General features: G+C 33.8%; 1 protein-coding gene across 16 annotated transcripts in view; it reads right to left on the minus strand.

The window, feature by feature from the left end:
- The window catches only part of Lnpk (lunapark, ER junction formation factor), a 68,197-nt gene that overhangs the window by 36,086 nt on the left and 17,928 nt on the right, over positions 1–14,183 (minus strand). For all 16 annotated transcript variants that reach the window (XM_006234385.5, XM_063284125.1, XM_063284126.1 and 13 more), the window contains 4 exons: positions 6,939–6,997; positions 4,407–4,447; positions 1,444–1,527; positions 1,306–1,357 (listed from right to left, as the gene is read on the minus strand). In XM_006234385.5, coding sequence (XP_006234447.1) covers positions 1,306–1,357; positions 1,444–1,527; positions 4,407–4,447; positions 6,939–6,997 — 236 coding nt within the window. The remainder of the gene's footprint in view (positions 1–1,305; positions 1,358–1,443; positions 1,528–4,406; positions 4,448–6,938; positions 6,998–14,183) is intronic.

Below are 14,183 nucleotides of genomic sequence, written 5' to 3' on the forward strand. Positions count from 1 at the left end.
AGATAAGGGTTGGGGATTTAGCTCAGTGGTAGAGTGCTTGCCTAGGAAGCGCAAGGCCCTGGGTTCGGTCCCCAGCTCCAGAAAAAAAAAAAAAAAAGAAAAATGCTACAGATAAACAAACCTTTTTCTATGATTGCTTAACAGATGTACAAACTATACTGATTATAAAATGGGAATTTCACTAGAAACACATATATGTAGTTTATTTTAATGGTATATGAACTTTTACTTTTACCAAAAGAGCAGCCAAAAAATAAGAAAGAGCGAACTCAAAATCCTAGTTATCAAGGCCAAGAGAGTAAATCTTCCTACTCAGCAATATCAATTAGAAAACCTAAAAATGTAACTCATTTAATCTGCATGGTCCTTGTGGATATTTATAAAAGATTACCTTCGCAAAGTCATAAATGCTACTGTAACTTTAAAACCAGCATCCAATTCTACAAGGATGAGAATTGCAGTTTTCTATTTATTTAATATTCTTCAAGGCCACAAAATCTTAAAGACTTACCAGATTCTAGTGAAAACAAAAATATAAAAATTAAAAGCTGATGCAACTTTTATCCTTCACATTCTACTTTAGGAGACTTTTTACGTAAGCATTTAAAATGACTTCTGGGGGCTGATGAAGTAGTTCAATAGGTAAGGCACTTAATTCCTAAGTCTGAGAACCTGAGTTCAATCCCTGTAGCCCACACAAAAGCAGAAGGACTAAGTCAACTCCACAGAGCTGCCCTCTGACCTCTACATGAAAGCCTTGGCACATGATACACACAATAATAATAAAATGACTTGAAAATTTACATAATACGTAATGTAATGGTGATGATTTGTATGGTAGATAATACAACTTCAAAAATTTGTTGTTATATGAAATTCAATTTTCTTTTTTTTTCCTCATTTTTTAAATTATTTTACTTTTGTACTCTTTTAGAACAGACTTCAGCCTTGGCAAAAATCTTCATTCTCCAGAAGAAAATCATAAAAATGAAAAGATATTAATAAGATATTTCTTATTATTTACAAGGTGAAATGTAAAATATAGGTGAAATAGTTAAATTTTCAGATTGAAAGCAATTATATACTTTAATCTCAATATTCAACATTCTAATTTATCAACATATTCACACAACACAAAAACGAAATAAAATTAGTGTTATCTACCCAAAGTAATATGTCAGGTTACCAAGTATAAATTAAGATAAACATCTAACTTTTTACACACCACCAACACACACTTGTAAACTCACTTGGATAAATATGGATCTTTCCAACAGCAGCAGCAGTGTCTACAAAGTTATTTACCTTGTCCTGGCTTTGCAGTTGCAGCTGCTCCAGCAGATGGCGGCTCAAACTCCTGTCAATTACAATAATGTTTAAATTATACATTACCCTATTACAATGTATACATTGTAATGGAAAAATAAGTGTTATCAGTTTTACCTTTGCTTTCTTTGAGTCTGGATCAAACCTTTCAAGAATTAATTTTGCTGTCTTATAAGTTTCTTTTTCCATGACTTCTTCAAGCTACAAACAAAAATTTCCATTATTGTATTTTGAAACATGTACTATTTATTTTTTATAAATCTATTCAAATTGTATTAAAGTATCAATCAGGATTAAGGAAGATAAAGTCACCCCCTCCTTTTTGTACTTATATCTAGCAAATGTATCTAAATTGATAGATTTTCCTGCAACCAAATAATAAAAATCCAAGCTTTTAAAATAGTGTCTAACCTCTAGTATGTTACTTGTATTTTAACAGCTTTACTGCAAGGAAATACCAAATATTGCTAATTGTTTACATATAATGAGGAGAATAATTACATGCACCAACTTCAATAATGGAATGTGCAAAAATCTATCAGCCATCATTATTGGAAGTTATTAGACATGACAAGCAAATGACAGGCAATTCCTCAGATTTATTTCCTCACAGCACTTAATGCTATTAATTTAAGAAGGTCGTTAGCCAAGAGCTTTACAAAATAAAATCTCTGTGCCAATTAACTGCTGTCAGCATGGATTTTAGATTATTTATTAGCAGAAGCAATTAGCTCGCTGCAGACATGGTGGGAACTGTAACTGGGAGAACAGCCCTGGAATCTGCTCAAGTGGCTCAGAAGCTTCTCCCGCCTCTTCTCTCACATCCAAACACCTTTACAAGAAGTCAATCGCAGAATTTAAGTTTTTACTGACTTCTAGGCTCACACTAGGGAGGGACTGTAACTAAAAGCCTCACTGTTGTAGCACTTTATTTACAATGCTCTCAAGACACTTTATAAGCCTAATATGGGGGTTCAATTTTAAAAGTAAGTAATCACTAGTAAATATCATTTCAACAGTTATGGTCCAATATCAGAAAAAGTTAAATTTTAGTACAAGACAGTCAGTTATGACAAATAATTAGCGTGCAATTTAAAATGCTTTGGGAAAAATTGGAACATGACTTTCCTTCTTGGTGACCAATAACCACTTATATTCATTATATGTCCTGTTCATTCCAAGGACACTTATCTTCAAAAGTGACCCACACCACATTTACTTAGTTAAAGCATATGTTTCAAAGAAATGTCTTGCCACAATTATAGCTAATAGATTGCCCATTAAATGTTAAAATTTAAGAATCTCAGTTCTTAGAGGAATGATTTATAACTCTCAATTTAGTAAAACTAAAATATTTTACTAGTTATTTCAAAATTATAATAAATTCTCAAGATAAGCAATTTCAATTTTCTTATATAAAATTCATTTTGGACAAGTGAAAAATTAGTAATGGAGGTAAAGAAAGAGTATCATGAAATACATCCCCAAATCAACATCATCATGAAATATTAAAGAACTGATTCTCTCATTAGACTTTACACCTGTACTATCCAGTAGACCTCAGTACTGACAGATATGCTCCTACACTGGCACGATAAAGTCACGAAGATGAATATGGTAAATGGACACTTAAAATGTTGCTTTGTGACCTAGAAATTAAGTTTATAGGTTTATTTCGGGGTTGGGGATTTAGCTCAGTGGTAGAGCGCTTGCCTAGGAAGCGCAAGGCCCTGGGTTCGGTCCCCAGCTCCGGAAAAAAAAAAAAAAAAAAAAAAAAAGGTTTATTTCACTATAAATAATGAAAATGTAACTAGTCAAATGTGACAAGTAGCTACTGATTTAGTCAGCATAGCTACAGATAAAATCTATTGCTAGGTTTATGATTAGCATAATACGAAAATGAAGTCAGTCTCTGAAAAACACTGTGGATTTTCTCCTACATGTGATTCCTAAATTTGACACCCACACAAAACCATGTCTATGTCCATGACATGAAGACAGAGTGACTGTCTATGGGAACGAAGGAGAGCAATGGAGGCAGGGCCACAGGGACTCTGAGAGGGCATGTGTTCAATGGACAGTACATACTTGCACCAAGTGACCTATATAACATAGTAAATATAACCAATCTATGTAGGGGAAGGCTTTAAAAGATGAAAAAGGTTTAAAGTTTTAAAAAGATTAGATACAATGATAATCTTTAACAGAGAACTCAAAGTCAAAATGCTATTTCAACAACGCTATTCCTAACAGATCAGTAAACGATCACTTGTGTGTCTGTGTTTCATTTACCTTAAATAAGATTAAATTTTAAACAGTAATAAACCAATCCCATTCTCCCCTTTATGATTTCAATTTTATCTAAAATTATTTTTATATAATATATATCCCTGTCATAAAATATGTGCCACCACAGGCAAGTGACCAAGGGCTCAAATCTCAAAAGCCAGAAACCAAAATAGATTGTCAGTTTGATTACCTCTGCTACTTGTCACATCAACAGAAAACTATATACAATATATTACACGCTATACAAAAATACATGAAACTGACCACATATACTTTAATTTCATTTTATGATTTTCTACATAATCATACAGTCAGCAACTATCACTATTTCCATATTTAATACTAAGAAAATAGGTAAAATCACTAAGATAAACACCAAGATTAATTCGCTTATTAAAGACTTTAGATGTCCGCCCCCCTTCTCTCTCTCTCTCTGAATCACAATACTAAGGAAACCTAAGAATTAACACGATCCATGTTTCTTCCATTTGGGGCTCTAACACAATCTAGGTACTAACCTTTATACCCTTTGTGCCTCATTTAGTTCTCTGTTGTGAATTATTTACCTACTTCCTATCTCCCAATTAACATATATTCTCATAATCTCAAAAATCCACACACCTAAACTACTTTTTTCTGTATATTAACTCTTAAATATTCATAATTTAATTTCAACATTAAAGTACTATCAAAAAGTATTCCTTGGAGAATCACTGTTATAATATATAAGCATTACTTACCCAATTCTTAACTGATTTACATAAATTAACTTTAAATAAAATTTAACTTACTATCTTTTTCTTCTGGGATTTTAAATCATCCAATGCTTCATCTAGAAAAGGAGATTTAAATCACATATTAAAGTGAAGAGATACAAGAATCATCATAAATACTATATGTGAAGCAAATGTAAAAAAAGTTCATGATTTCTCTAAATTTATGCCATAAGTAGAGATAAAAATTATCTTAATTTTTACTCATACACTTCATATTCTTCCTGTATTATATATTTTAAGATTCAGAAAAAATTTAAATGGACTTTATATAGACAAAATTCTTAATATTTTTCTCAGAAATGATTCTTATACTTCTCCTTGAACATTTAATTCTCCTTAATTTACAAATACCAAATCTCCTTTTACAGACTGATAATAAAAATATTCTTTGTTCATAAGAAGCATATTGCTTATTTCAATAGACTTTTGAAAATCCTTTATTATACCTGAAAATTTCCAAAGTAGTATCAGTAGCTTTTCAAAATTAAAGACTGCTAAAATTTACATGCTTATTTTAGTTAGCATAATGGAACATGTGCAATCATTTCAAAAGATATCCCTTAAGCCAGGTATGGTGCTGCATTTAATCCCAGGGAGAGTCATAACAAAAAGATTTCTGTGATTTCAAGTCCAACATGGTCTATAAAACAATTACTAGATGTCAGGGCTACAAACTGAAACTCTGTCACCAAAAATAAATTTTTAAATAAAAATAAATAATTTTGGAGAAAAAATAAGGACGGGTTAGAGAGATGGCTCAGAGATTAAGGGCACTCGCTACTCTTGCACAGGACTCAGCTTCAATTCCCAGCACCCACATGGTAGCTTACCGCCACCATCCGTTATCCTGGTTCCAGGGGATCTGATACCCTCTGACCTCCACAGGCACCAGATATTCATGGTGCACATGCATACATGAAGGCAAAACATTAAATAATTCCTTAACAAAAAGGATCCATTTACAAATGTATTGTTTCTATTTTTCTGTAGAAATTCTTAATTAGCAAAAATAAAAAGTAACTCCTGCAAAGTTGTTATCTCGCCTCCACATGTGCACTGGACCAGAGTTCGGTTCCCAGCTCCTACACTGAGCACATCACAACTACCTGTAACTCAAGTTCCAGTGATCCAATGACTTCTTCTAGCCTCTACAGACACCTGTACATACACGTGATGTATTAACACATATGGGCACAAACATATATGTATAATAAATAAAGCTGTTTCAAGTGAAAAAACAGTGTATTTAAGTAGTGTTTGTTAGAAATTAATTACATTTAAACAGAAATACATTTAAATAAGTAGAGAAAGAAAAAATGTGAAAGAATCAAAGATGTCTGCAAATAAGTGGTTATTTGGGCTAGAGCACATATCATACCCGAAACTAGACAGAAGTGAGATTATAGGCAAGGAGCATACAGCAAAGGCCATCTATTCATACAACTTACATACCGAAGCAAATATCTTCAAACCATGTAGTACTTATAAAACTACTAGAAATGTGATATTTTACATTAATACTTTATTTGTATATCTAGGTATGATAATATATTATATTTTTATTTTTATTTCTCTAAAATATACCTCAAAATAATAAGCAGTGAAGAAGGTGAAGGCAAAACAAAAGAAGAGAGAGCATGAGTTGATAACTAAGTCAATCACGGGTACAAGAGTTCAGTAGACTATACTTTTGTACAGTGGAAAAAAGAAACATACCATATAGAAAGTTCATTTCAGATAAACCATAGATATTTAAGTCATATATGAGATAAATATATATCTCGTTGAACACAGAGAAGTCAAGCTGGTGCATAACTAGATAAAGGCTTCACCCCTACTAGTGTTCATGGTACTGGCCACTACAAAGAAGGGCAGACACCAGCCCCTGCCTCTGGCTCCCAAGTGCTGGAACTAAAGTCTCTACCACCCAGCAAATACTTTTTAAGACCTGAAAAATCTTTAAAACTTGCACATATATAAAACATACAGAAGCAAATTTTTGCATTTATATATTTCACTTAAGACAAAGCTAAAGGGTTGTGATGTTAATGAGAGTAATACAATTAAAAGGAAAAGCGAGAGAGATGGCTTGGTAGTTAAAAGCATGCGTTGCTCTTCTAGAGGACCCAGGTTTAGTTCCCAGTACCCACACAGCCACTTATAACCATCTGTAACTCGAGATCCATGGGGACGCAGTGACCTCGCCTGGACTCCACAGGTACCAGGAGTGCACATGCAAGTAGAGCCCCATGTACACAAGTGAGATGGATAAGAAACAAGCGCCTATGTACTATATTTTACTCTGTACCAATGTTGCCCACAAAAATTAATTTAACAAATACAATTTGCTTTTACTTAAAAAAAATGTTTGTATAGAAAAAACTAAGTAAAAATTGACACATATTAAAGACAGAACTTTCTTACACTCATGACCTTTGTTATGTAGGACAGCAAACAATCTGACACACCATACCATCATCTCTGGCTTATAAAACACCTCACTGTATGATGAGTTACTATAGATTTATAAAAAGTATTCAAACTTACTATTTCTCTCTGTTCTCTTGGAAAAGAAGAAAATAAGCACAGTTCTTAATGTCCAGATGCTAGAAAGGAAGCAAAATTCAAAATAAAATCCATCATTACAAGAGGTGAATCAGAATCTAAAGGCAAAAATTAACAGTTCCAATTAGTTAGGCATTTCTCCCTACGTATTGAGAATCAAAAATCACTGTTTTGTTAAGAAACACCAGAGGCTCACTAGATATTTCAATAGATGAGCTCTCAACTAAATTCCACGGACATTCATAGAGTTCCTCCTGGAATTATAAAACCACCTTTCTATGTGTGAATGCATTTCTCTAGAGAAACCATATCTTTTGTCAACTTCTATAAACCCCCCCAAAGCATTAAGAACAGTATTATAGAATGCTTTCTTTTATTAATTCTATTCTATTTTTATTTATGTGTATGTGTCTGTGTGTTTATATGTACATATGTGTGGGGATGCCCAAAGAGGCCAGAAGGTGTGCAATCACCTGCAACTGAAGTCCCAGTTGTAAACTAACATAGATGCTGGGGACTGACCTCAAGAAGGAGCAGCACGGGGTTGGGGATTTGGCTCAGTGGTAGAGCGCTTGCCTAGCAAGCGCAAGGCCCTGGGTTCGATCCCCAGCTCCGGAAAAAAAAAAAAGAATAAAAAAAAAAAAAAAAAAAAAAAAAAAAAGAAGGAGCAGCACAAGCTCTCAACCACTGAGCCATCTCTCCAATCTCAAGAATGCTGTTTAAGTAAATACTGGTTCCAAAAACATTTCCTATCTGTCCCTTGTGTTAATAGGTAAGCATGTTTTGCTTTTTCAAACAAGAGTATTATTACATGATCCCTACCATTTAACACTGACGAGATTTTCATTATTCAATAGAATAAGCTATCCAGAAAAAGAAATTCAGAGGGGGAAAAAAACCTTACTTTCAAATAATAAAATTTAGCTAAATAACGCCTTTCTAAAAATTTCTAGTAGTAACTCTTTAGGCTTTGCACTATTAATATATCCAATAATATTAAAAGAATTGAGAGAAACTCAAAAAATAATCCTATCTCAAGGTTGTCAGAGTCATCGCTAATATAAAACCAGGAAACTCTAGGCCAGCCAGATGGCTGTGGGTCAATGTGATGTGACTACCTGACAACTTGATATCAACCACCAAAAGCCACATGTAATCAACCCCACAATTCTGTCCTCTGTCCCTCCATAGGGTCTGCAATCACACACGCACGCACGCACACACACACGTACTACACACCACACACAAATGAAAAGATTAAAAATTTAATGAATCATAACAAGCAATGAAATTGTGTCAATAATACTAATAAAATCTCCCAAATCAAAGAGACCCAGATGGATTTACTACTAAATTCTACTTGACTTTTAAAGAACAAACATCAACGCTTCTTTTTTTTTTTTTTTTTTTTTTTTTTTGGTCCTTTTTTTCGGAGCTGGGGACCGAACCCAGGGCCTTGCGCTTCCTAGGTAAGCGCTCTACCACTGAGCTAAATCCCCAGCCCACATCAACGCTTCTTAAACTACTCCATAAAATAGAATGGGAAATAACATTACCAAAGATTTTATGAAAGCAGTATTATCTTGATACAAAAAGCAGAAAACAATTATAGGACAGTCTTCTTAATGACCACAGAAATATAAAAATTCAATGAAATATTTAAAAGCATCAAAAAGATCATCTGCCATGCCAGCTGGTTTTGTTCCATAAATATAGGGATGGTGCAAGAATATATACAATCAATAAATATAATGTACCACATTAATGGACTCCAAGACAGAAGTCATGTGATCATCTCAATAAACACAGGAAAAGCTTTTAACAAAATCTAATACCCTTTCATGGCAAGATTTTAAAAAGCTCTGAGGAAGTAGTAATAAAAGAAATAATAAAGCTATATAAAACGAGCCTATAGCCAATACTATACTAAGTAGGAAAAAACTCAAAGCATTACCTAAAATCAAGAACAAGAAAAGTTGTCTACTATCCTACTCTGATACAATCGAGTGCTGCTTAAAGTCAGCTACAGCACTCAACAAGAGAAGAAAACAAAAAGGGTACAAAAAGAAAAGGAAAAAACCAAAGTCTCCTTATTTGTATTTGATATCTCTATACATCAGAGATCCTAAAACCTCCCTTAATAAACTGGTAAACATTTTCAAAGAAGCAGGATACAAAATTAACATTAAATATCAGCCTTCCTAAGTACAAATAGGAACCGACTGACAAAGAGTTGGGAAAACAATCCATTTCCAATTGCTTCAAGAAAAAAATTAAATACTTAGAATAAACTTAGCCACAGAAATGTATGACCTCTACAGTAAAAACATAAAACTGAAGAAATTTAAGAAACTAAAAAGCATGATGATATCCCCCAGACCCATGCTCATGGACTAGAAGAATTAAGATTGTGAAAATGATTATATTACCAAAAGCAATTTATAGACTAAGTCAATGCAATCCCTACCAAAATTCCAATATCACTCCTCACAAAAATATATGGGTGTGTACATGTGCCTTTGTGTGCACATGCATGTGCACTACATGCGCATGTGTTCATGTGCGCATGTGCAGGCACCAGGGGTATCATCATACCTAATTCCAAATTATTCTACAGGGCTACAGTAATAAAAATATCATTAAAATGGGTACCAAAACAAAGCATATAAATCAGGGTGATAGAGAAGACCCAAATATAAACCCACACAGTGGCAATACCTACCTGACTTTTGACAAAAATGACAAAAATATACATTGGAGAAATATAGCCTTTTCAGCAAAAGACACTGAAAAAAGTTGAACATCCACAAATAGAATAGAAGCTATTAATTATTTCTCATATTGTAAAAAAAAAAAAAAAAATGAAACCAACACCTGGAGAGGTGGCTTAGTAGCTAACAGCACTGGCCGCTCTACCGGGAGGAAAGGAGTTCCAATCCTAGGGCCGTATCAGCAACTCATAAGCACCTATAACTCCAGGGCCCAGGAATGCAAATCTCTCTAACGTCTATAGGCACATGCGCAACCAAATATGCATGAGCGCATGCACACACACACTAAAACATCGATTCCAAGTGGGCCAAAGAACCTTTATAAGACCTAAAGCTCTGAAACTATTAAGAAAAAAAGACTTTCTGAATAGAAATCTGGTATAAGAAATCATGACAACAATTGACTAATGGGATCTCAGGAAACCAAAGTTTCTATTCATACAGCAAAGAAAAACAACTAAATGAAAAGACAAGCTACAGAATAGGAGGAAAATCTTTGCTAGCTATACATCTGACAGAAGATTAGCATTTACAATATACAAAGAACTCAAAAATGAAAACAGTAAGAAATCAAACCACAAAATCAATAAATGGGCTAGAATAAAATGAATAGACAATTCTCAAAAGATGATGTATAAAATGGTCAATAAACATATGAAAAATGTTCAACCTCACTAGCTATCTGAAAAATGCAAATTAAAACTACATAATTCCATTTTTCTTCCTAGTCAAACTGGCAGTCACTAAGAACGCAACAACAAATTCTCTGACAAGAATACAGATAAAAGGGAACCCTTAGACATACTGCTAGTGAAAATGTGAGCTAATCCAGCCATGTAAATCAGCACTACACTAGGAAACACTACAAATAGATCTATCCTAAGACCCAGGTCTCTCAATCCAAGGTTCTACACATCATAGAGATGCTGGCCTATAAGTACTTATTGTAACACCATTCATAACAACCAAGTTGTAGAATCAATACCTAAATGTCCATCAACAGAGAAGTTAGTAAAGTGTGGCATATATACATAATGGAAGTTTTCCGTCATAAAGAAGAACAAAGTATATGTAGCTTTCAGGAAAAATGAATGTAGCTGGAGATAATCATATCAAGGGATTAAGTCAGTGTCAAAATGACAAACACACTGTTTCATTTATTTTATATACATAACTACCAGCACCCTATACAACGAATATACACTCACAAAAATTAAAACACAAAAGATACATTGTGTCTGGATAAAAATTTAGAATGTAAGAAAGAAACTTAGTTCTTTACTCCAAAATATAGCATTGCTATTTAGAAACTTAAAAAAGTCCTCTCACTACCACAGCTGACGGAATGTGACAGAGGTGGTGGTAAAGATAAGGTCAGACAGAGCTCAGACTTGGGTCCCTCTCTCTGTTCTCTCTTGGATTACCGAGCCTGAAAAGTCAATGAGTCTGCAGTAAACAACTAATGAAGGGCTGAAACTTGCTAAACAATGTGTAAGCTTCAGAGCAGATTTGAAAAAATTACCCACAATGCCTAAAACTATATATACCAGATGACCTCGGCTGTATTTAGGTTCAGAATCTACTTTCAAAGTGGCAAAACGACTAGCTCTGGCATGATTTATGACTGCAGCAAGGAAAATAAATCCACACATAAGCATAGATCTATAAGATATGGCCTAATAAAAAGACAAAGATTTCCAGGAAACAAGCAAACAAATAAAAAAAACAGAATGAAGTCAGGCAAAGGTAAAAATAAATGAAGTAAGACAGAAACTGGAGGTCAGCAGGTATAAACTCTGCAACAACTTTGTCTGCTATGACTGAAGATTCAGTTAGGCCCTTAGATGACGAGCCCAAGCCAACAGCTTAACTGTAATTGATACAAGAAAAAGGACTTTGAAACAGAGTCACTCAACTAAGCTGCTCCCAACACTTCTTGTCCTTCAGGAACTGTAAGGGACTTTATTAAGCTACTAAATTCTGGGACAGTTTGCTACATAGCTATGGATACACACCTTTGAATTGTGATCATATAGTTTTATGATAGGAAAACAAATAACTAGCACTAGATTCCTACCTGGTTCTTACAGCAGCTACATAAGCAGTAAAAAGCTACTGAACATTTGTCTTTATCAAGGGAAAGGAGAGAAGGAGAAAAGTTAAATATAACACACTAGTAGCAAATCCCCACAATATATTCCCCTTATTTACAAGGAATATGCCCCCTCAAAGTTCTATCATCTCCTCCCCACTGAATCCCTGAAACATAGACAGACTGAATCCTTTACATCTAACGTTGGGACACTTCAATACAGTTCCTCTTGTGCTGACCCCCAATCACAAAATTACTTTGTTGCTTCTTCATAATTATAATTTTGCTACTGTTATGAATCATAATGTAAGTATCTCATATCAGGATATCTGATATGCAACACCCAAAGGGACTGTGACCCACAGATTGAGAACTACTGCTGTACATATGATTTTTCTTATGTCATACAGCATTGCTACACTGACCAGAGTTAGCTTGGCCTTCCATGTTTTAAGCCCTGTTGCTTTCTTTGCTTTACTACTGTTGTATTTTGGGCTCATTATTAGAGTAAAAATTAGAATTAGCTAGAAGACTGTTATACCTTGGACAACCAATCTGATAACTAAGAGGACCACTAAGTGACTGACAGGTCACATATTGTAGCATAGATACACTAAACAAAGGAATGACTGATATTCTGGACAGGGCAGTGTGGTATAAATACCATCACATTACTCAGATTTAAGTTGTGGCTCTTTTACTTCTAGAATTTTCATTTAGTAATTTTCAGATTGTGGTTGGCCACAGACAACTGAAACCATAGAAAGCAAAATCATAGATAAGAGTAACGACTGTACTCTGAGAAAGATTTAGAGAAAAAAAAAGTACAGAGAGGCATGAAATAGGAAAGGGATTGAAAGATTCTAAGTACGAGCAACCAGATATTTTTGTAAATGAGTATATAAGTTTTAAAATGTAGCTCTAAGAATTGAGATATAGTCTCCTCAAACCAAAGCTGCCCCCATTTCTGGACAGTAAATCCTTTCATTTCTTATCAGAACTGCTCCTGAGAAAAATCAGCAACCAAACAATGATTCTTGTGTCAACTTTCCAAGATTTACAAAGACCTTGCTCTTAAAACAGTTTTGTTGCCATTCTTTACTCAGACACAAATTCTTACTGTTTAGGGCTAATTTACATGGAATTATTTTTTATTTTATAATAGAATTTAGAAACATAATTGCAGGAATTCAGACATCTATGCTCTACTTATCCCAGCTAAGGCTTTCTAGAGAAATGAAACTTATGAAAAAACAGGGACACACACACACACACACACACACACACACACACACACACACACACACATCACACCCTTCTGGGTTGAGAATAATAGCACATTCTCCATTCTCACCCAATTCCAGCCTGAGAAATCACTCAAACAAGATAAAAATAAAAATTTAATCTCCTTTTCTGGTAAAAATTGAGTTGTTGCTATAAAACCCAAACTTCAGAATATTCACAAAGATGCCAGCAAGATAAACCTTTCCAAGTGTAAAATCTACAAATCAAATCATGTCAGCAAAAATGGTAAGAAATATAACTAAAGAAAAGAGGTAAAAAATAAATTATTCAAAAATGATCTATTTATAAAGAGCAGTATTTTGATGACAAGGAAGGAGAAAAGAGATTCTGCCCCATGAGAAAATGCAGTTGCCTAACTTCACTGGCTAGGAAAAGATAAAATTTCCTACAAAAATCAAGATAAGGAAAACTCCAGTCAGTCTAAAACACAGATGAAGACATTCCATTAATAATAAATAAATCTCCCACAAATAACTGGCACAAAATAAATAAGTCTTTTTTATTATAAAACATTTTTTAAAAGTACATTATATTTCAAAACTAAAACTAACTCTTATCAAGAAAGTGAACTAAACTTAAAACTAGAAATTCAAAAGCAGACTGTCATACTGGATCATAAGGTAAAATCTAATCCTTAATATACACTAACTTTGAAACTGTTTTTTCAGACTTAAAATAATGGAGACATACCAGGGACAAATAAAATAGAAGGTGCTACGTTAACACCACAAAAAAAAAAAAAAAAAGACTTAACTAGAGAAAGATCACTTATCTTTTTAATTTTATCACCACAGATTAGTTGTATAAAATAATGGGTTTCATTATAACATTTCCTTACATATGGTCATACTGTACTTTAAGAAGATCTATTAAAATTGTTTCTAAAAGTACGCTCCTTCCTAATTAGTTAGCCACTAGGCAGCATCTGGGGTGAGAAAGACCAACCAACATGTCATCCCTATACAAAAATCAATTAAAATACATTAGAAACCTAAGTGTGAGGGGTTGGGGATTTAGCTCAGTGGTAGAGCGCTTGCCTAGGTAGTGAAAGGCCCTGGG

The sequence above is a fragment of the Rattus norvegicus genome, chromosome 3, assembly GCF_036323735.1.
Source record: "Rattus norvegicus strain BN/NHsdMcwi chromosome 3, GRCr8, whole genome shotgun sequence".
NCBI lineage: Eukaryota > Metazoa > Chordata > Mammalia > Rodentia > Muridae > Rattus > Rattus norvegicus.